Source organism: Acipenser ruthenus, chromosome 20 (genome assembly GCF_902713425.1).
Source record: "Acipenser ruthenus chromosome 20, fAciRut3.2 maternal haplotype, whole genome shotgun sequence".
Taxonomy (NCBI): Eukaryota; Metazoa; Chordata; class Actinopteri; order Acipenseriformes; family Acipenseridae; genus Acipenser; species Acipenser ruthenus.
Genome location: NC_081208.1, coordinates 31,396,106 through 31,419,770, shown reverse-complemented (window position 1 = coordinate 31,419,770; position 23,665 = coordinate 31,396,106). Strand labels below are relative to the sequence as shown.

Here is a 23,665-nt window from a genome sequence, read left to right as displayed (position 1 = left end):
AGGGTGCAGATATTGATACTGGGGAGGTACTGTACAGGGTGCAGATATTGATACTGGGGAGGTGCTGTACAGGGTGCAGATATTGATACTGGGGGGGTACTGTACAGGGTGCAGATATTGATACTGGGGAGGTGCTGTACAGGGTGCAGATATTGATACTGGGGAGGTGATGTACAGGGTGCAGATATTGATACTGGGGAGGTGATGTACAGGGTGCAGATATTGATACTGGGGAGGTACTGTACAGGGTGCAGATATTGATACTGGGGGGGTACTGTACAGGGTGCAGATATTGATACTGGGGGGGTACTGTACAGGGTGCAGATATTGATACTGGGGAGGTGCTGTACAGGGTGCAGATATTGATACTGGGGAGGTGCTGTACAGGGTGCAGATATTGATACTGGGGAGGTGATGTACAGGGTGCAGATATTGATACTGGGGAGGTGATGTACAGGGTGCAGATATTGATACTGGGGAGGTGATGTACAGGGTGCAGATATTGATACTGGGGAGGTGCTGTACAGGGTGCAGATATTGATACTGGGGAGGTGCTGTACAGGGTGCAGATATTGATACTGGGGAGGTGATGTACAGGGTGCAGATATTGATATTGGGGAGGTGATGTACAGGGTGCAGATATTGATACTGGGGAGGTGATGTACAGGGTGCAGATATTGATACTGGGGAGGTACTGTACAGGGTGCAGATATTGATACTGGGGAGGTACTGTACAGGGTGCAGATATTGATACTGGGGAGGTGATGTACAGGGTGCAGCTATTGATACTGGGGAGGTGATGTACAGGGTGCAGCTATTGATACTGGGGAGGTACTGTACAGGGTGCAGATATTGATACTGGGGAGGTGATGTACAGGGTGCAGATATTGATACTGGGGAGGTGATGTACAGGGTGCAGATATTGATAAATATAAAATTAACAAATAAATAAACAGAACAAAGTATCTGTTTCTAAAGCTTCTTGATGCGGATATACTGGTTCTAAAGCTTCTTGATGCGGATGTACTGGTTTGAAAGCTTCTTGATGTACTGGTTTGAAAACTTCTTGATGTACTGGTTCTAAAGCTTCTTGATGCGGATGTACTGGTTTGAAAGCTTCTTGATGTACTGGTTTGAAAGCTTCTTGATGTACTGGTTCTAAAGCTTCTTGATGCGGATATACTGGTTCTAAAGCTTCTTGATGCGGATGTACTGGTTTGAAAACTTCTTGATGTACTGGTTCTAAAGCTTCTTGATGCGGATGTACTGGTTTGAAAGCTTCTTGATGTACTGGTTTGAAAGCTTCTTGATGTACTGGTTCTAAAGCTTCTTGATGCGGATATACTGGTTCTAAAGCTTCTTGATGCGGATGTACTGGTTTGAAAGCTTCTTGATGTACTGGTTCTAAAGCTTCTTGATGCGGATATACTGGTTCTAAAGCTTCTTGATGTGCTGGTTTGAAAGCTTCTTGATGTACTTGTTCTAAAGCTTCTTGATGTACTGGTTCTAAAGCTTCTTGATGCAGATGTACTGGTTCTAAAGCTTCTTGATGCAGATGTACTGGTTCTAAAGCTTCTTGATGATGATGTACTGGTTCAAAAGCTTCTTGATGCGGATGTACTGGTTCTAAAGCTTCTTGATGCGGATGTACTGGTTCTAAAGCTTCTTGATGCGGATGTACTGGTTCTAAAGCTTCTTGATGTGGATGTACTGGTTTTAAAGCTTCTTGATGCGGATGTACTGGTTCTAAAGCTTCTTGATGTGGATGTACTGGTTCTAAAGCTTCTTGATGCGGATGTACTGGTTCTAAAGCTTCTTGATGTGGATGTACTGGTTCTAAAGCTTCTTGATGTGGATGTACTGGTTCTAAAGCTTCTTGATGCAGATGTACTGGTTCAAAAGCTTCTTGATGCGGATGTACTGGTTCAAAAGCTTCTTGATGCGGATGTACTGGTTCTAAAGCTTCTTGATGCGGATGTACTGGTTCTAAAGCTTCTTGATGCGGATGTACTGGTTCTAAAGCTTCTTGATGTGGATGTACTGGTTCTAAAGCTTCTTGATGCGGATGTACTGGTTCTAAAGCTTCTTGATGCGGATGTACTGGTTCGAAAGCTTCTTGATGCGGATGTACTGGTTCTAAAGCTTCTTGATGCGGATGTACTGGTTCGAAAGCTTCTTGATGCGGATGTACTGGTTTGAAAGCTTCTTGATGTACTGGTTCAAAAGCTTCTTGATGCGGATGTACTGGTTCTAAAGCATCTTGATGTGGATGTACTGGTTCTAAAGCTTCTTGATGCGGATGTACTGGTTCAAAAGCTTCTTGATGATGATGTACTGGTAACGCTCCCCCCTGTCTTTAGATGGTCCTGTGAAGTCAGGTTGAGTGAACAGTGCTCTTTACAAAACCACAGAGGAGTTCAGGAGGAAGCAGACAGCCAGATAGGAGAGGGGTCCTGTGAGCTGCTATATTCATAGCCGGGCCCCCCTCCCTCCTCATATTCATATCAGATGGGGTGGTTAGTCCAATTGTTGTCACAATCGGATTTCCTGAGGTTTCTTAATCGCTGTTTCACTGTTGTCAATGGAAATCCGCAGAGAGCAGTCTGTTAAATTCACACAAAAAAAACATGAAGTTAAAATAATGATGCAATTATTCACTCCCTCCTTGGATATCTCCTGGCCATGCAATAATCTGATTTTTTTTTTTTTTCAGAATTCTTTTTTTTTTTTTTTTAATTTGGTTTTAGAACGAAAGCAGAGAATTACAGCAGTTTTACATAAGCTGGTATTGCCCACCAAGGCCACTTGTTTGTAGTTATGACTCAGTTGAATTACAGTGTGTGTGATCTATACCAGTCCTATGTTACAACGCCTATGTAAAAAAAAAAAAAACAGGCGTCTATGAAGACCTTTCTGAGGTAGTCCATTGAGAGGTTGTTCCAGTAAAAGCCAGTTTGTATATGTACGCAGTCGACGTATCTCACTGGTCTTGTGTACTGTGCAGTCTGATAGCATGCTAGGATATGGTTTCTTGTGGGGTGTTGCGTTATTTAAAAGAAGCTCTGAGAGACCCAGAAATTGCTCTGCCTCGCTTGGTTGAACTGCAGATGAGTTTCTACCCAGAACTGGAAAAAAAAAAAAAAAAGCTCCCCGACTGCCTGCTTTTACTGAGAGGAATCCCGCGGTTCCGAGCGTGCTCCAGGCTTCACTACCGTACGTCTTGAAAGGAACCCATTCAGAGAAGACTTTAAAGCATGCTACTTTGTATACCTCCAGGGATTTTGTTTCATCCATTCATAGAAGTGTGATAGTACAGTCTGTATCTCTGCTGTACATGTTAACATTAGGAGTGTTTTAAATTAGCACATTATAGAACAGAGTGACGTGTTCAGTACTATTTAACCTATTACAGCCTATTATATAACACTGTAGTCGGGAGCCATAGTTAAGAGACCATGCTGTTTGTGTTCCACCTTATAATGAGAATACTAGTGTTAGTGTAATGGCATTATGGGGCAAATGGGAGCCATGACCGTACTGCCGTATAACATACAGTTGTAGTCAAAAGTTTACATACCCAATGGAAATTTTATAATTTCTAGAAAGTTCTCGAAAACAAAGAATTTTAGGAAAAATCTTTTGTAACAAAAGTTTTGCTTTTGTGGATGAGGAAAAAAAGTTAGAAGAAATAGATTATTTATTTCAAACAATTATTTATTTCGGCAATCAAAAAATGCTAATACAAAAGTATTCCTACCCTTTGATGCTATGATAGTATTGTCTACATGGTGCTAGAAATTTCAATATGATAATGGAAAATCTAATTCTAGAAAAGTCTAGAAAATGCTGGATTGTAGGTGAACATTCTTAGAGAGTATAAAAGGGTTAGGCATAGGATGACTGCTGTCATTACCAGTAAGTCAATATGGGAAAAAGTAAAGAGCTTTCTAAAGACGTTTAACAGCATTCCCAGGCATTTGTGTAGAAATCCAGTCCTTTGGGGGTTAAAGTGTAGAGAGCCTAATGGAGAGCCTAATACCTGGTAGCACCATCTGCTGGTCTACTTCCGCAGAGCGAGAGGAGGGGGGGGGGAGGGAAAGCGAGTCAGGATTTTAACGACATCTCTTAATATTCATGCTGATGTATTTTGATGCTTTGTGCTTTCATTTTGCTCTGCTTTGTTGGAGGCTGACTGGCTGTGCTGGCTATTGAGAGAGATAGAGGGCTGAGAAAAAAACCGCACCACCAACATCAACACGCAAAACCTTTCGGTGTACAGAGGAGGAGTAGCCTACCTTACCCCGGGATGTGGAGAATCAATGAGAGGAGAGCGAGAGGGGTGCCTTGCTAGATCACAATGTGTGTTTACAGGCAGCCGTACTCCTTCTTGCTGCTGCCGAGATAAATAGGCCGTTTAGCAATCCTCTCCTAATGATTTCCTCTTGAGCAAAGTCTGGGGGGTGGGTTTGGAGAGAGAGAGAGAGAGTGAGAGAGAGAGAGAGAGAGAGAGAGAGGAAAAAAAAGAGCAAGGCTTTGTTAAGACGACCGAAAAAATGTCTTCAGTGAAGAGGCCAAGAGGAAGGGTAAGTGAACTGCTGAGCGAGTGGGAGGAGGAGGAGGGGTTGCGAGGGCTAAAAGGGTAATAGGATTGTATAACGTTCTTTGCTACTGGCTGCGCTGCAGAGCTGGCCTCGCATCGCCATCTTGTGCTTGTTGCTGTTTTCTTCAGCCTCAGTAATTTGTTAAACTCCCAGGCCTAAAGGTGGCTTGCTGGGTTTTTTTTTTCCCCCCCCCCCCTTCCCATTTCCTGACGCTGGCTCCCTTCAGCCTCCCTGCGCTGCAGTGGGTCTCTTGATGTGCTGTAACATTACTTACTGAAGCACACACAGGATCTGGCCCTGAGAATGTGTTTGGAGAATACCAGTGGCTGTTTTCCTGGCTGTTGCTGCTCTCTGCAGCTTATTCGTGGGTGAGAAAATGGCAATAATCCCAGGCGTGCGTGTGTGTGTGTGTGTGTGTGTGTGTGTGTTTGTGTTTTCATTTTGTTTAGTTTTTATTTGATTGTTTCATGCAGTGGAATTTCTCTTTTTTTATTGTTTTTATTTTTATTATTATTATTATTATTATTATTATTTATTTCTTAGCAGACGCCCTTATCCAGGACGACTTACAATCGTAAGCAAATAAATTTCAAGGTTACAATACAAGTAATACAATAAGATTTTTAAGTTAAAGGCAGATAATTGTGGTGTTTAGTAAGTGCTACACTTGAAAATGGAGGTAGAAATACACTGACCATGTCTCATTTCACAAGGTAGAGTTCTGAAGTGGTGGTTTAATTTCTGGTTGAATGACATTTTGCCCTAATATTTGTTTGCCGATGTTAAGTCATGGTGAGTAACATTTTAATAATGTAGACCTATGGAATACGGCTGAAATGTATTTCCTTAGTACACATATGGGACTTAAATTAATTGTTTTATTTCCCACTCCTAAAAGGTTTAAAATTATATTAAGCAATGCTAATTTGGACACAGAAATCGAATGTTTGTTGGTTGCAGATAATTAGATTTTCTTGCAGTGCAGTAAATAAAAGTCTCATCCATTGGCTTGATAGAGGCTTGTTGTAAAGTACATCAGCTTTGCAGGAATAACAGTATGTCAGAGGTGCTCAATGTTTTGTTGCACTTGTACACTAAACCATCACTCGTTTTAATGCAGGGCAGTTGATCTGGGACAGTCACATGGCTCAGAAGTGCAAACACATTATTGCAGATCTTGTGTCCTGTGCAAGGCGATTTCTTGAGAGCGATTTTCATTTTGTCTGGTAGCTTGGGTTATTAATTGGCCTTTTCCTGAAACTTGCAGTGCAGCAAGAGGAGGTCATTTGATTGCCGTATCAGTTTGGTGAAAAAATATTGATTATATTTATGATGTTGCATCTCGTCTGATCTTAGCTGTGAAAGGTGAATCAGATGCAATACTTTTATTTTTATTGTACCCCCTGCTATAGGTTTGCTAAAGCAGAAATAACATTTATACAGTCTGCTTGTATTGTCTACAGTGCAGGTCTGTGTACAGGTTCTGTATATCATGGTTAGTGTAGTTGTTATCACAGGATTATAAAACCTTTGAGATTGCATGTTTCCTGTGGGGGGAGACCATCATTTCTGTTATCGGACCTATAATGTTACAATCTACACATTCATATTTCCAATACTTGATTTACTGTTGAAATGTTGAGACTCAGGCTGTGTGATTGATTGTTTAGTGCTTATCTTAAAGGCCTTAACTCTCCCAGTAATACTTTACTGTCACACAAGATTCCATTGAGTGTCGGAACTGACCCAGATAATTAATCAGTATTTATTTACTATGTGCTGCACTGCTCACTGTAATAATATCTATGAAGACAGCCCTCAGTAACTGCAGCCATTTTACATTTAAATGTTCCTCTAACATATATACTGTAGCAGGTCTATATACTGTATGATTGAATTTGAACTACAAACAGCAGCTTGAGTGTGTTGTTTTTTTCCATGCAAATAATTATTATAATAAAGGGAGAGCAGATTATAGCTCACTGCAGGCTTTCATTGAAACAGTCAGTTTCAGACCATTAGATTACAAAATACATGTTACTGTAGCAAAAAAAAGATCCTGTTTGGAACCTTTATCAAAGTTTCCCATAGTAAAAATCCTAGCAACGTGTAATAAAGCAATGTGAAAGCATGGTAAAGCATAGGCAAGCATTGGAAAGATGAGACTACAGTATAGTAAATGCATAGTAAAAGCATGAGAAAACTGTAAACTTGCAGTGCAAAAATACTGTGGTAAACTTGAATAAATCTCAACAAGTGGTTATCAATAACCTGACGCCACTGTGATAATATCCTATTCTAAAAATGAAATGTGAGAAAAAATAAGTTATAGAAAGGATATTATCATTTGTTGTATAGAGAACATACAGTAGTGCCGATTCTGTTATTGAAAGTTGCCTTTGTAAAATCAGGTTGGGAACTCAAATGGGCCTCCGTTTGGTAGGAGGTCAGGTGAGGTCTGTGTGAGATTTAGAGGAGCACATTTCCAGTCTTAAATAGTAAACGGATTGAGAAACTCTTTCTGACGTTTTTGTGTCTCTCCCTCTCTGTCTGTTGCAGCCCCCTTCCTCTAAGAACACTAATGGTTCAGGCTCCCAGTCCAAGCTGCACAGCCCCCAGGTGAGGAGCAGCCCGGTGTACTCTGAGAGGAGGCTGAAGAAGGCAGCAACGGCAGCAGCTGTGATGATGGAGGTCCTCGTGGAGGACAAGCAGGAGAAGGCCAACCGCATCATCTCAGAGGCCATCGCCAAGGCGAAGGAGCGCGGGGAGAAGAACATCCCACGCGTCATGAGCCCCGAGAGCTTCCCCAGCTCCTCCAGCGAGGCCCGGCAGGAGCGCAAGGCGGCACGCCGGCTCAAATCCAAACCTAAACCCAAGGACAAGCTCTCCAAGAAGGCCAAGAGTGGCCCGTCCTCCAAATCCAAGCAGAAGACCAAAATCGGGTGAGTCGGGACTTCTTTGTCAGCAAATGCCCGGTAAAAGTAGAGAACCTTTAGACAGTATGAGAAAAGAGGAAAATATATCTGTAGATGTTAGGAAGGATATCTGTAGATGTTAGGAAAGATACGTGTAGATGTTAGGTGCCCCCACCCCCCCTCAAAAACAGAAATATCTGCTTCCCATTACAGCCCCAAAGTTTCAAAGTTGTGCAGTGTTTTTAAAGCTGTGACTTGCAGTAATAGTCCCGAAATGGAAATAAGACTCCTATTGTCTAGCAGTTTCACCCATTTCCAGGTTTTAACACGCTTGATTAGCCACAGCATATATAGGTAACAAGCTCAGGTGTGGCTTATTAAACTCGGCAAAACCAAGAATGGATCAAACTCCTTTGCAATGTCTTATTTCCATCCCTGTGATTTACCTTGCTCTCGATTTTAGACCCAACAGTTGAAACAACTTTCTAATCATGCCCAAGATTTTAGTTACTTGCAAGCTGGCGAGTCACACACTGAGGAGCAAGCCCCTGTTGTGTACAATACCGCGCCTGCCATTTCAGATTATCAATACCGCGCCTGCCATTTCAGATTATCAATACCGCGCCTGCCATTTCAGATTATCAATACCGCGCCTGCCATTTTCAGATTATCAATACCGCGCCTGCCATTTCAGATTATCAATACCGCGCATGCCATTTCAGATGATCAGTAAGATGCAGCCAATACCAGTGGCCAGGAAATAACAAATGGTCTCATTTAAAGCTAATGAACCAGTGATGAGGATTGGACCCGGAGTGGATCTGTTAGGAGCTGTGCACTAGTGGCTGGCTGGGTGCTTGAGTGCTGCGGTGGTGCTGGTGCTCAGCCCTGACTGTCCATGTAGGGCAGTGGTGCACAATCCGGGTTTTTGTCCAGTCAAATTATTTATCGGACCCTCAGCAGGCTCAATGAAATCATGTAGGACCTGCCTTTAACAAATACCTGGACTGGAATGGATCTAAAATGAAGCTAGGCAATGCATACAGTATTGCTGCTGCATACTAGTTTTAAACTTTTTTTTTTTTTTTTTTGGTTTACAGAAGTCTTGCTATCCTTCATGTAGCCTACTGTGCAAGAAAAGCACATTTTAATTACAGTTTTTACCCTATGGACATAATTGTAATGCTCTGAAAACAAACAGAATTGTACATTATGGATTCAAAAGAGACAAGGCAAAGCGATCTCGTAATGTCCTTGTTTTTTGTTTAAATGAAATGGCTGTTGTGCACTGATAATGTGCTTAGTGTTGTCAGATGTGCATTTTCTTTTACACTAGATTGTGTCTGAAAGTACCGTTGCTGCTCTGTAGAAGCACAGGTCTGGTTTGTTTAGGATCGGTGTGGATCGGGGGGTTTGGGTGCTGGAGAATTGATGTCTGATGCAGGATTCCTGAACTGTTTGCTGTGCTTGGAGGGGATGCCAAATCTGCAATTGCACCAGTCTGCTAAGCAGGAAGGGCAGGCTGCTGCTGATTTAGAGGAGAAAACACAATGGTGGATAATATTGTCTGTCTAGTTATGATGAATGACTTTTCTGTGTCTGTGCCTGGAAACGGTGTTAACTAGAACAGGGTTAATTAATTGCTTTTTGTTCAGCGATGCATCTGTATTCTGTCTGTCTGTCTGTCTGTCTGTCTGTCTGTTCCTTTATGCATTCGGACCCCACAGCAGCCAGTGCAACCAAACTTTGCATGGATACTATGTTTGGATCCAAAATTTTGACCCCCGGGGTACTTTATTTAATAACCGCATTGCTAGATCACTACAATAGCCATGTAACCCAAATTAAAGAAACCCACAAAAATAAAAATTAAAAAATTAAAAGAACAAAAATTAAAAATCAATAAATAAGTCAAAAAAGGCAAAGGGGTCTGAGTGCATCGTGCAACACCCAAGATCGGTAACTTATAGTAAACCATAAGGCTACCGTTCCCCAATTTGTAATTCTTGAAATATTAGCTAGTTAGTGATGATTGGGGTCTGTGAAACCAGCCATTCTTTTTCTTATTTGTTGGGTGATGTTTTGGAATAAATTCCTCCTGCCACGTGATTTTGTGCGGTAGTTACTGGGAACTAATGTGGTGTGCGTGTGTGTTCCTGTTACAGCTCACGTCAGTTAAATATGAATCAGAATGAACCTCTTAACAGCCTCTGTTTTGTCTAATATTGAATCTAGCCATGGCTTCAACATTCTCAAGAAGGGATTATTTCATTGCAAGCCTGGTGATGAGTGATTGACTACAGATTGGTTTATGTTGTGAAGAGAAGTGAAGGTGCAGGAGTTAAAATTGCTGCGGCTTTATATTAAAAGGAGAAAAGAAATATGTAGCTCAGGTTATTCATGAAATATTTATGTTTGCTGCATCTGCGCTGCTGCAGAGGTATTAACCTTTCCCCTAGATTTATTACTGAACCCTCCCTCCCTCTCTTTCTTTCTCTCTCTCCCTCCTTTTCTGTCCTCTGTCTCTCTCTCTCTCTCTCTCTCTCTCTCTCTCCCCTGTCTCGCCCTTTCTCTCTCTCTCTCACGTGCGCACACCTCTTCTCTATGCATGCTTTATGTTCAATTTTTAGAGGAGAGGGTAAGATATTTTCTGTTCTTTGGCAGAAAGAAACACTTATCTGTACGGTTGATATTAGGTTTTATTAATATCAGGCGTTTGGTAGTACATTGTAAAACTGAGTGTGTTTTTTTTTTTTTTTTTCCCATAAAGACTACCGCAGTATTTTGTATGAGTGACGACCAGCCGTTGGTTGGTGTTAATTGCAGATTGATTTTAGTATAGCACTGTCCCCCATGTGTTGCTCCCTTTGCCTCTGTCAGGACTCATCAACCCCCCCCCCCCCCCCCTGTCTTTTAGCTCCCCCTACTCGAAGAGGGACAGCAGCAGCAGCAGCAGCAGCAAGCTCCCCCACTTCCGCAGCCTCTCGGTGAGCGGCGCCAGTACGATGACCCCCAAGCCAACAGTACTGAGACCCATAAACTCAACGAGCTCCCTGCACAAGTAAGGATCAACATACAAATTATAATTTCCATTACATGAGAGTAGATGTTAAAACTTCATACTGATTTGAACTCTGCTCTCGCCAAGATAAGCACCAACTAAGACGTAGCTTTACAGTAAACTAATGTGATCCATCTGCGTCTCCATTCATTTGCGTTTCCTTCCTCTGATGATATCCTTCTGCCTGGTGTTGATGGATGAAGTGTAATGCTGGCTCCAGGGATCAGCTTATTTTGCCTCCCCAGCGCATCAGCACACACAACGGCTGCGATGCTGACTCCGGGGATCAACCACAGTGCGGTCTCCCCAGCGCATCAGCATGACAACCGTCTGGATTGAGCTAAGTAGGGTACATCTCTGGGGTCTTCAAGTGGGCACCTTCCATCATTGGTGTTTCTTCGACTAGCCCACGACACCTCAAGAGGGCTTGACTGTGATTCTGTTGTCCCAGCATCACCCCCCCTGCATCGCCCACTGAACTCAACCCAGCTTACTTACCCGTACATCAGCGTTTCTTTCTATTGTGCTTGAGATCCCCAACTAGAATCTTTCCGTCTCAACCACAGCCAGTTTCTGCTCCTCTCTGCTGCTTCAGATAAGTTCTTCACTGTGTGACGTAACTCTTAGCCACTGAATCCGACGTCTCTGAGAAACCAGGTTGTAGAGTGTGCCACAAATCCTCGACAACCCACCTCCATTGGGTAAACTTGGACTCTCCATCCTCGCTGTCCCGCTTCAGCAGCTAGTTGAGCATACCGCAGTTTCTTCCTGGCATACACCTCATCTATTCATTTATGTGAAATTTTCAATGTCCCAACAGTACATACTGTAATTAATGTAGCACTACCTCCCTTTTATAATGCATTATGTCTGCAGAATTCATTTTTATTTAGTATTTGCAGCTTGTCTGGATAAATCGCCCTGGCCTGCTATGAAGGCTCCTCAGTTAAGTGCCCTGTTGTACTAGTGTGCCCTTGCAAGTCCCCTTTGCACTGTAACAGATATGAAGCTCAGTGGAAGCATGCATGAACCGGAGATGTCAGTTCAATTACAATCTCGATATTGACTCAGAACGATCATGTTTGACATGCATTCATTCTGTTCATTGTTTTTGTGTGATTTCTTTTGGTGTTTTTTTTTTTTTTGCGTGCGTAGGGCACCCGTTCTGTTTGTTTTACAACCATGGATAATTCTGCTGTAGACTTGAAGTGTACTACTGCCTGAGGAAGGTATACTGTACTATACCTGTTCATAGTGCTTATTGATGAAATGTATTCAATGTTCAATATATATAAATTTATTATTTTTATTATTATTATTCTGCACAGTAAAACAGATGAATATTTCTTTCTACAGTAAATGTTGCTGAAAGCGGTGCAATGTGTTTTATCAAGCTGTCTGCCGAACAGCAGCAATAAAACCCTGAAAGATGTTACCTTGCCTACTGTGGCACATTGTGAACAAGATCATAGGAAACAATGTTCATTCCTCAAAACAGCAATGACACAGCCCTAAAAATATCTTGAAATAATTGATATAAAAAAATTTCAATTAAGGACTGTTCTCTTTTAAAGCCTCCATGTAGCTATTTTCACCCACTTCACTGCAAGGCATGGAAACTGCAACAAGAACAGCATGTGCCCAGAGAATAACGAGATGTGATTCCAGTGTGGCCTGTTTGAAAAGAGAGCGTGCAAATGAGACGGCGTGATGAGTCGAGGGGGAGATTCACAATAAAAACAATGTGGAGTGCTGAGCTGGCTCGCTTCCAGAAGTCTGACTGGTTCAATCTGGCTCTAATAAAGAGAGGCACCCTGGATAGAAAGAGGTGATGTCAGCACTCTCAGTACAGGAGCTTGCTGCTCACGCACAGGCTCACACTCCACAGAGAGGCACCCTGGATAGAAAGCGGTGATGTCAGCACTCTCGGTACAGGAGCTCGCTGCTCACGCGCAGGCTCACACTCCACAGAGAGGCTCCCTGGATAGAAAGCGGTGATGTCAGCACTCTCAGTACAGGAGCTCGCTGCTCACACTCCACAGCTGCCTCGTGTGTCAGATTGCAAATCTATCACATCAGCTGCTTAATAAAGGCTACAAAGTCTGTCTGCTGGTGTATCATGCAATACATTGCAAGACAATGTTCCGTTTTATATTCTGTAGCGCTCTTCATATAGAGCATCCCAGGGCGCTTTAGAGTAAAAACTAAAAAAATACAGCCATTGGCCAGTCAATCCAGCACAAAAATAAGCCAACGCAAACAAATATGTTTTTAAACTTCATTTTGAAAGATTAGACTGTGCCATGCTTTCCTGGTATTACTTGGGAGGGAGCTCCAAAGGCATGGACCTTGACAAAAACAAAGGCCCTTGCCCCATCCTGATTTTTGGACGATTTCTAGGAACTACCAAAAGTTCAACATTCACTGATCTCAAGGTGCAGCTGTTCAGGACCTCAGTACTTGAATTGCAAGAATGTTTCTGGCAAGTGCTAAATTGTAGGTCAGTACAGTCAGCATAACAGAGGTGTATTCTGTACTGTAGTGTGGAGTTCATTGGGGAGGGCAGGCTGAACTTGCGTCTGCTTACCAGGGGAAGCTTTACAGCAGGAAGCTCTCTAGTGTGCAGGCTGGGATATCCCATCATGCAGATCAGAGACCAGGGCTTGGGAAGTGCTTTTCAAACAAGATTGGAGTTCCTGAGGGAGAGAGAGCTGAGCGCTGTGAGATCAGGACCTCCCTGCTTGTTGGCACAGCGTTCACGAGAATGCAAGCCAGCTCCCCCAGACCTCCACTGAGAGCCTTACTAGACGAGTAGCAAAGTCATTTCCGTGAAACCCTGTCTGATGTCAGCCTGTCTCACTGTTTCAAGGTGCAGGAGCAGCTTTCCTTTCTTACTCAGTATTGCTCAGCACAGAGCCAGCTACGATTTGCTCTGTGAGTCAACCTCCAGGGGACAGACCAGGTAGCAGAGCGTACACTGTGTGGTTTCTACTCCATTATTCACAATTTGTTCTGTGTGCTACAGTACTGTAGATACACCGTCCACCTAGACTACCTCATAAGAAGTTTAGAAAACAGCGTGTTACATAAAAGGCTTAAGACCATATTTTAAAATTTTTTTTTTACATTTATTGACTTTACAGTGCTTTCTCATTACAGTTTCTATTTGACTTGCACATCAAAACAGTGAATCACTGAAGGGTCCTTATACAATGACATATAGTAAACTATTTACTGTCAACATGACCTAACCACGAATTATCAAATTAAAAAATATATATATTCAGCACAGAAACTGAATTTGTATTTTGTAACCCCTCAAAGACATTGCTGCAGGCACTTCCCACCCTGACCTGAATTGTCTGTTTTTCGGTTGCAGTTGTGCCTGCTTGTCTCTTGTTTCTCTTTTGGTTACAGTTTTGCATGCATATCTCTTCTCCCACCTTCTGCATTGCTCAGCCGTGCGGGCTGATTGATATTCAGGCTCTTGTAGTTTTAGTGATATCAGTGAGAGCTTGCACAGTCCAGACATGTAAACCATGGAGCCTGCTTCAAGCAGACACACACTGGCCCATGTGGAAGTTGTTCTAAACGAGTCATTGTAATTGGAGATGGGGCGGTGCTGAATCGGGGGATTGAGCAGAGAGGGTCCTTCTCAGATTGTATAACTTTTGTGCACTCTGTGTTAAACCTTTATGAGATACATCTGCTGATCATGCAGAACTGTAGTTACAGTAGACACAGCAAAGGATGGTGTGCATGCTTTCAGTAAATATCCCACGCTTAATCTGGCATAATCTGGATTTGTATTCTGACAATGCATCAAACTTGATTCTTTTTTTTTCTTTACTTATGGTTTTTTTGTGTTAATTTTATTAAATTATTTTTCTTTCTACAGAAAAATTGTTATCAAATTTGGTAAGAAGAAGAGGAAGAGCGAGTCCTCGGATGAAGAGTCCGACAGCGAGCCGACGCCACGGCGCTCCTCGAAGGACGACGACTCGGTGAGGGAGCGCTTAGATACGTATATTCTGTACTCTTGACTTGCTGTAGTACATCCAGCAATGGCATGCTTTTTAAAACTGTGCTAGTAAAACTGTGATCATGCCTTTGTTGTGCAGAAGAGAAGATCTAATCGGCAAGTGAAAAGAAAAAAATACGCAGAAGAGGGAGAGTGCAAGATATCAGACGAAGAGAAGAAAGTGACGGTGAAAGTGAAGAGGGCCGGCACTGCACCCCGCAAGGAGCACGCTCTGCAACTGTTCGTGGTGAGAAACATTACCTTCCCTTCTGGGCACTGAGCCTCGCCAGCTTTGCAAAGCTGGCCATGCAGTATTTAGAAATGCAAATGGTCCATGCAGCAGGGACATGTGCTATTCTTGGGGGAAGACATCATCTGGTTTATTTCGGTACAGTGCTGTGGAATACCTCTGTGCCTGAAAGGAACCAAGCAAAAATGGTGTTAGCAAAGAGATGGTCCCAATGGAGGCAGATCTTCAGATGGGCTCCCAATTGAAAGGGACTGCTGGAGAGGGGGAAGGCTCCAGTGGGATGCATCGGGGGAGTGTGCTTGATTGCTACTTCGACTGTGTTTATAAGTGCTTTCATTTCTAAAGTGATCGTTCCCTGTTCTTTAGGAGAACCCGAGTGAAGAAGATGCAGCGGTTGTTGATAAAATCATGTCTTCGAGGAGAGTGAAAAAAGAGGTAAGAAGCACTTAGAATGAATGCATGAAAGAAACAAAATCAGACAGCTGTACCTTTTTAATAATTTAGCGTAGCAGCGAGACCTGTGTGTCAGCTTGGTTCAGACTTGGGCCCTGGTGTGATTACCCACCCCTGTGTCCTGTTAAATGCATTTGAGTTCTGCCTGTGGATTGATGGATTGGGAAACTGGTGGTCGATCTGTAGTATTAAGAGCACTGCTGTATATCTTATCGTGACAGGGTGCTCGTGTCATGTGTGTGGGTAACCGCTGCTTAGGCAATACAGAGAGACATGGGAGGTGGAGTTGAAATGCTAGCAAAGGCGCGCAGGATTTATTAACACAAAACAAAGTAAATAGGGGCAGCAGTGTGGAGTAGTGGTTAGGGCTTCTGACTCTTGACCGGAGGGTCGTGGGTTCAATCCCTGGTAGGGGACACTGCTGCTGTACCCTTGAGCAAGGTACTTTACCTAGATTGCTCCAGTAAAAACCCAACTGTATAAATGGGGAATTGTATGTAAAAATAATGTGATATCTTGTAACAATTGTAAGTCGCCCTGGATAAGGGCGTCTGCTAAGAAATAAATAATAATAATAATAAATAAACAGGTCATGTGACGCTACCAACGATGGTAACGCACAGAGGACACATACAGCAGGCTGTACAAAAGGCAAAATAAAACACAGTACAAAAACTACAAATAAAAGGTGCCACACAATAAACCCATTTCCCCATATAAATTACACCAGCACTAATTTCCACATGTGCAGGGGAATCAACCCTGCTGCACTTATGTTTTTTACAGTGAAGGCTGTCTACAATAATCACACTGTTCTGTTTCAGGTCACACTAGGAGTGATGGCTGAAGTTGAAGAGTTTTATGTAAAATACAAAAACTAGTAAGAATTCTGTTTGTTGGTCTGTTTTTATTTTTATAGAAAATGTGTTGATGAGAAAATATTATTTCATCTGCAGAATATAGATTTGCTGCAAGACATTCTGGACATGGCTTTGTGAGATTTGGGGGGGTCATAGCTTTGTGAGATTTGGGGGGGTCTATCTTTTGGGAATGTTAAGGCATGTGTACATGGGAGGGGTAACTGTCCTTTTTTTTTTTTTTTTTTTCAAAGCATAGCTTTAAAAAAAAAAAACGTGTTTACCCTCTGTATGTATTCTTATTATTGAACCTCCTGTGTGTTGCTGTATTCCAGCTCCTATTTGCATTGTGAATGGGCCACAGAACAACAGCTCTTAAAGGACAAGAGGATTCATCTGAAGATTAAACGATTCAAGATTAAACAAGCACAAAGGGCCCACTTCTTTGCAGATGTAAGCCATGTAGCAGAGCTGTGTGTTCCCATTAATCAGCCACATCCTCCACACCGCAGCTCATTGTCCTTCCTTTCCATTGTAGATGGAGGAGGATCCGTTCAACCCAGACTATGTCGAGGTAGATAGAGTGCTAGACGTCTCCTACTGTGAGGACAAGGACACAGGCGAGGTAAGGACTTTACTGTCCTTTTTGTGCATACTAGGATTGGGGCAAGAGCTCCATTTATTTAATAAAAAATGTGTCAGCTTAGGATAGTCAACCCCTGCTTCTTGGTAAGTAACCCAAAGTAAGTAACCCAATGATGGGTGAAAAAGCTTAATGTTTTAAAGGTAATGCAAAGCCATAAATCTGTGTTATTGTACAGGGTTTAAGTCATTTAATTTCTCACTGAGGAACCTGGAGACCTACGCTAACAGCCCAGGAGACCCATTGTGACAGATCCTGTTCACTAATTATTGCAGAGCTGTGGACAGCACAGTCTCCACGTCCTGCAGATATTTGATTTTGTATTCTTTTAAAAGGTCAGGTTCTGCAGGGCTCTAATGGATTTCATGCTTTATTGTGCCTGAATGAAGGTATGTGTTGAAAAAAGGGCTGTGCTGCTATTTTGGACTCGGACCTCCATGCAGTTCATTTATATGCACACTCATACTGTACTTTGTGAAAAGACGCATGTATAAATGAACTGAAAGCCAGTGTTTCAGTGACCTACCTTGTATTCTCCTGATTCACTGTGAAGCTGGTATTGAACAAACGTTTCCCTCTTAAGTTATCTTATCGTAAAATAATACATCTGCAGCATTTTGGTGGCGATGATAAAAATGTAATTTATATTTATTTATTGTTCAAACGTTGTGTTTTCGTGTAGCCTTTGATTTATTACCTGGTGAAGTGGAGCTCGCTGCCTTATGAAGACAGCACTTGGGAGCTGAAGGAAGACGTTGACCAGTCTAAAATCGAGGAGTTTGAACTACTGCAGGCAGCCAGAGCAGACCCTCGAAGGAGGGTAGGACCCCTCTCTCCACACTCTCTCCACACTGTTCTCTCTATACAAAGCCAGCCATGCTTGTGTGTGTTTTTCATGATTACACAGACAACCTCAAACCCAGCCTGTGTGGTCCTGCTGATTTTAATTTAATAACATTTTTTTTTTTTAAATCATTAAAAATAATTAACGTCATCTGTTTTAACTTCTGTTGTTTCCAGTTTTGCTGTCCTGCTTGTGTTGAATACCTAATTATCGGTATTTTTGTTGATGAGTAATGCTGTATATCGATGAGTAATGCTGTATATTTTACGGATCTTTATGCCTCTGTTAATGCTCTGTACACAGGAGCGACCTCCAGCCAACATGTGGAAGAAAAAAGAGGAATCCAGGGAGTATCAAAATGGAAACCAGCTCAGGGACTACCAGCTTGAAGGAGTGAACTGGCTTCTCTTCAACTGGTACAATAGGTGGGTGTTAGTGCCAAATCCAGCCAGGGCCGGGCTCAATTCCCTCTCTTCCGTTCCAATTGGGAATGGGAATGGGAATTGGAAGTGGAATTGGGAATTGATGTTAAAAAGGAATTGGAATTGAAAAAAGGGAATTGATCACAACCCTGGATCCAGCGCACTGGAAATGATCTTGTCTGTAAAGTCCCTCCTGCAACAGTGTGCCACTGTATCATTGTATGTAATCACTTAATGACAAGTGTAGATTCAGCTGGTGTCCTGGTAGCGGACTGTGAATCTGCGCTTGTACTGTAAGAACATGAGGGCAGGTAAAGGGGGAAAGCTATTTATTTTTATTTGTATTTTTATCCCCCCCCCCCCCCCTCCCCACACACACAAAGACGGAACTGTATTCTTGCTGACGAAATGGGCCTCGGCAAGACCATCCAGTCCATCACATTCCTTGAAGAAATCTACCTGACGGGAATCCGGGGGCCCTTCCTGATCATCGCCCCCCTCTCCACCATCGCAAACTGGGAGCGGGAGTTCAGGACCTGGACCCACCTCAACGTTATCGTCTACCACGGCAGCATGATCAGCCGGCAGATGCTGCAACAGTACGAGATGTACTGCAGGGATTCCAAGGTACCAGCCTTGTACCGAGTACCGAGTGACAAACTGGGAGAGCTTTTTAACAGAGTCTGCGGGAAATGTTTACAGTGCAAAACAAAACAAAAACATTTACTGTGTCGGCACGGACCTTGCATGATAGCCTGTAGGGATCCCTCCAAATCCATTGCTTTTCCAAATAGGACCGTGCTCCTAGACAGCATGGTGAGTTGTTTGCTGGTATTAGGAGTGCATAAGGAGACGCAAACTCAAAGACAAAGCCTGCCTCCTACTGGATTGTTGGGCAGGAGCAGACAGACTTCATTGCACAGCTTGAGTATGAGGAGAACCCCGTTCAGCTCTCCTCTCTCAAATAGCCATGGAGATGATTACTGTGCATCACCAGCAGTTGTAGTAGTAATAATAATAATAATAATTGATTTAGTATTTGTTTTCAGCATCTCTTATTAAGTAGTGGGGTTTAGGTGTAGCTCAGGGTGAGAATCCAGATCTTTGGTTCACTCCCGTCTCTGTTTTCATCTCCAGGGCCGCGTGGTTCGTGGAGCGTACAAGTTCCAGGCCATCATCACCACGTTCGAGATGATCCTCGGAGGCTCCCCGGAGCTGAACGCCATCGAGTGGCGCTGTGTGATCATCGACGAGGCTCACAGGCTGAAGAACAAGAACTGCAAATTACTGGAGGGGTTCAAGCTCATGAATCTGGTATGAGAAGGCTTTAACAATGTGTGTTTAAATCGCTGGTAAATTACTGGAGGGGTTCAAGCTCATGAATCTGGTATGAGAAGGCTTTAACGATGTGTGTTTAAATCGCTGGTAAATTGTCCTGTGGCACTGCGATGTCAAAGATATCAAAATGTATTTGACAGATTTGTTTCATGAGAAACTCGATAGTTTTTAGGGTTTTTTGTGATCAAAGGAGATGTGTCCCAAGAACTTAATAATTCTTGATATGTATTTTTGTACTGTAAGTCACCCTGGGTAAGGGCGCCTGATAATAATTAATAATAATAATAATAATAATAATAATAATAATAATGTACAGTATATTTTTTCTCCCCCGTCTTCAATGTGGAAATAAGTTTAGTTTCCTGTTCTTATATCACTAGGTGGTAGTATGAGGGGTCTCTTCATGCTGAGGAGAATGAGCACATGCTGATTTTGCCCGAATTAGACCTTAACCTTGCAGAGGTGTGAATGGCACTTGTTATAGCAGGTCACATACTTGAGGGAAAATGAAGATAAGAATATTTTCTAGAAGTTTACCAGCACACACATCACTTCTAGATGAAACGTTTGCTGTCATTGATCTTTGTTCCGTTTCTTTTAGTTTTTCTAAACTGAGTGTTTTAATGGTTATGGATGAAAGCCACATCTTCACACGGTGTACCATTCCTCCCCCTCTCCCTCCCCCTCCCCTGCCCTGATCCAGGAGCACAAGGTGCTGCTAACGGGAACCCCGCTGCAGAACACAGTGGAGGAGCTTTTCAGCTTGCTGCACTTCCTTGAGCCATCCCACTTCCCTTCCGAATCCACCTTCATGCAGGAATTCGGAGACCTCAAGACCGAGGAACAGGTACTGCAGGAATCTGCTGCCGAGTAGCTCCATTAGCTGGGTGGTTAGACAGTCTCTCTCTCTCTCTCTCTCTCTCTCTCTTCTATCTCTCTTCTTTTGCCTGATACATTGGAACCGTTTCATGCAGACATTGTAAATGCGTAGAGTGCTTTGCTTAATCGTTGTTGCTCGTTCGTGCTTTTTAACTGTCAATGTACAGTTATTACTTTTGTCTAGTAATTAAGTAAAGCATCTCGGCAATGCAGGATTATTTTATTTTGTTTGTGTTTAGTGTTGACTGGGAGATGCAGCCGTTTGTAGAGCACCTCATAATGTCATGAGTGATATTGCTGTGAGAACGCTGTATATTTTTGTCTGGTTGTTTGTTTGAACTCAGTCAGAGAGGTGGCAGGATTCCCATGCTGCAGAGTGCAAACGGGACCCTGGCCAGCACGGAACATTCCGTACACAGCCTGGGGACACTCTGTGCAGATTCGGATCTGCTGCCTGGAGACTTCTCCTTGATCCGAGAACAGCCTTGCCTTCCGAAGTTGTCATTTTTGCATGTGTATGGGAATGTGTAAAACCAGGAGTGGATCAAACTACCTTGCAGTTGGGGGTCTTATTTCCATCCCTGGTGTGTATTCATGTCTGTGTTCCGAGGTGTTTTGTGAGGACATCTACATGCCTCTTCAGTCCTGCTCTGCTGTTGCATATATTTCTCACGAGTACCTGTCTGTTCATGTTCCTGCAACAGTCTAGAAGCTCCAGACACCTTGACGTTGGTGCCTTATGGGACTTGCTGTCTTTCTTACTGCCAAGCATTGGAATTGCTTTCTAAGAGCTAGCTTTTCTTTTGTCTCTCATCATGCTTCTCCCGTCCGCAGGTCCAGAAGCTCCAGGCCATCCTGAAGCCCATGATGCTGCGCAGGCTGAAGGAGGACGTGGAAAAGAAGCTGGCTCCCAAGCAGGAGACCATCATCGAGGTGGAGCTCACCAACATCCAGAAGAAGTACTACCGAGCCATCCTGGAGAAGAACTTCTCCTTCTTGTCGAAAGGCGTGGGCCAGGCCAACGTCCCAAACCTGGTGAACACCATGATGGAGCTCAGGAAGTGCTGCAACCACCCCTACCTCATCAAAGGTACCGGCTTCAGCACAGAGCACGGCAGCTCAAACTGGGAGTGCCGGGGGGCGACTGTGTGAAACACCTTAATAATTCAGTTTACATATAACACTTGAGGATCCGTTTTCTCTTAACCCTTTTAGGTACAAGGAACATATGAGTCCCACAAACAATATGATGCTAGCTTTCTTATTTTCACAATGAGGTGAATGAAACAGAGTTTAAAATGTACAGAGGTTGGATCTGGTCAATCACATTGTCAGTTTCCTCCCTCATGGGACACATAACAACACACATCTGACTAAAATACAAAATAAAATAACTCCCTCTCTGTAATGCATGTATAGTGAAGCCGCAGCTCCTCTCGCAGCAAAAAAGTAAATGCGTTAGGCAAGATAACCACGTAATAGGCCTTAATATTTATTTAGTTATAAAACGAATGCTGAATAAGGGGTCTGTGTCATAAAGTGCCAGCGCAGCTTTTCTTCAGTTCAGATACTGTATCAAAAGGGAGAGACAAAACGGAAGTTAGACTGAGAAGTTCTTTACAGTTTGAATTATTATTATTATTATTTATTTCTTAGCAGATGCCCTTATCCAGGGCGACTTACAATTGTTACAAGATATCACATTATACATTATACAGATATCACATTATTTTTACATACAATTCCCCATTTATACAGTTGGGTTTTTACTGGAGCAATCTAGGTAAAGTACCTTGCTCAAGGGTACAACAGCAGTGTCCCCTACTGGGGATTGAACCCACAACCCTCCGGTCAAGAGTCCAGAGCCCTAACCACCGCTCCACACTGCTACTGAATGACACCAGTACTGTATTTACTGTAGAAATATTGCATGAATCACTAGTGTAGGGAATTGGAGGACAAGCTGTAGGAAAAACAAATAGGCTAACAAATACTGTACAACCACTTCCTCGTTTATCGGGTGCGTCAGGGTCCAGTATAAATCCTCTACGAAACCCGCTTTTTATCATTTTCTGTATAAAAAGCAGCACACCATTTTAATTCATCTGTGGAGGGTGTTGCTAGGGAGCTGACGTCACTGCCTTGTGGCTTTTGCTGCCACACGTGAACACCTCGTTGGCTAAAATAAAAACCGCTTCAGCAAGTAGATATTTAATTTGCTTTGTGTTATTGTGCAATTCATGTGTATATGATAACAGCACAGTGTTAATGCTTTGTTTTTAATTGTTCTGTATATTTTTGTTTGTGATGTGCAGTACGAAATAAAACAAACAGTAATTCTAAGTGAAATTGTCTATGTATCGTGCAGCTAAGGCATACGCAGTTAGACTGTAAAAATGGGGAGCCAACTCCAGGACCGCAATATATTCAAATCTGCAGTATAGTGAAGGGCGATATAATAATGATGGATGGATGGATGGATGGATGTTTCCGTGCTAAATGATTCAAAACTTTGTCCATAGCTGTATATTGATCAGATATTGTACTTCTCTATGTTTTCATCACATAACAACACATTAATTGTATGTTAACTGTGATTGTGGGTGCTTCATACACCAGTGTTGCCCCAGTGTTCGACACTAAGAGGCACAGCTTTCTATCCGGGGTTTGTAGTGCAACATGAGAAGGGCAAGGTGCCAGTCTTTAGCAATGCTTTAACATTACATTAAACCAAGACTCTCTTTTTCAAACACTGTATAATAAGACATTAAAATGTATTGTCATTACTATAGTTTTTTGTATTTGTTAAGATCTCCAATTTAAATGCTTTTGCACTATTCTGTGATCCGCAGGGGCGGAGGAGAAAATCCTGGAAGATTTCCGCGAGACGTACAGCCCGGCTTCCCCGAACTTCCACCTGCAAGCGATGATCCAGTCCGCAGGGAAGCTGGTCCTCATCGACAAGCTGCTTCCCAAGATGAAGGCCGGGGGTCACAAGGTGCTCATCTTCTCTCAGATGGTGCGCTGCCTGGACATCCTGGAGGACTACCTCATCCAGAGGAGGTAAAGAGCCGTCTGGCTGCTCTCCGCAGAATCCAAGCGATCCCTGATTGAGATTACCATAGCAAAAGCAGAGCAAAGTGTAATAAAGCATGGGAAATCATAGGTACGCATTGCAAACCACAGAGAGGTATGGTAAAGCACATTAAGAAACATGGTAAATGCATAGTATAAACAGGGCTAGCTAGAGGCTGCAACGAGAGTATCAAAGTGCCTAAGATTTGTTGAGGTTTTAATGCTAATAAGGCAGAGATGGTTCTTCCAAGTACACTGTATGCCACTGTTTAACTTGACATTTGAATCAATGTGTTTGCTTAGTAA

General features: G+C 42.8%; 1 protein-coding gene across 15 annotated transcripts in view; it reads left to right on the top strand.

Annotated features, from left to right (window-relative positions):
- Positions 1–23,665, top strand: part of LOC117425687 (chromodomain-helicase-DNA-binding protein 9-like) — a 67,907-nt gene that overhangs the window by 21,825 nt on the left and 22,417 nt on the right. For 7 of the 15 annotated variants that reach the window (XM_058993939.1, XM_058993943.1, XM_058993942.1 and 4 more), the window contains 15 exons: positions 7,161–7,543; positions 10,434–10,577; positions 14,476–14,581; positions 14,699–14,845; positions 15,215–15,283; positions 16,126–16,181; positions 16,494–16,611; positions 16,697–16,783; positions 17,484–17,621; positions 17,949–18,070; positions 18,451–18,694; positions 19,205–19,381; positions 20,109–20,252; positions 21,119–21,374; positions 23,137–23,347. In XM_058993939.1, the coding sequence (XP_058849922.1) occupies positions 7,161–7,543; positions 10,434–10,577; positions 14,476–14,581; positions 14,699–14,845; positions 15,215–15,283; positions 16,126–16,181; positions 16,494–16,611; positions 16,697–16,783; positions 17,484–17,621; positions 17,949–18,070; positions 18,451–18,694; positions 19,205–19,381; positions 20,109–20,252; positions 21,119–21,374; positions 23,137–23,347 (2,402 nt within the window). Of the gene's footprint in view, positions 1–4,478; positions 4,584–4,863; positions 4,970–7,160; positions 7,544–10,433; positions 10,578–14,475; positions 14,582–14,698; positions 14,846–15,214; positions 15,284–16,125; positions 16,182–16,493; positions 16,612–16,696; positions 16,784–17,483; positions 17,622–17,948; positions 18,071–18,450; positions 18,695–19,204; positions 19,382–20,108; positions 20,253–21,118; positions 21,375–23,136; positions 23,348–23,665 lie in introns of those variants that run through there. The other 8 variants (XM_058993947.1, XM_058993946.1, XM_058993945.1 and 5 more) reach the window with 4 other exon arrangements.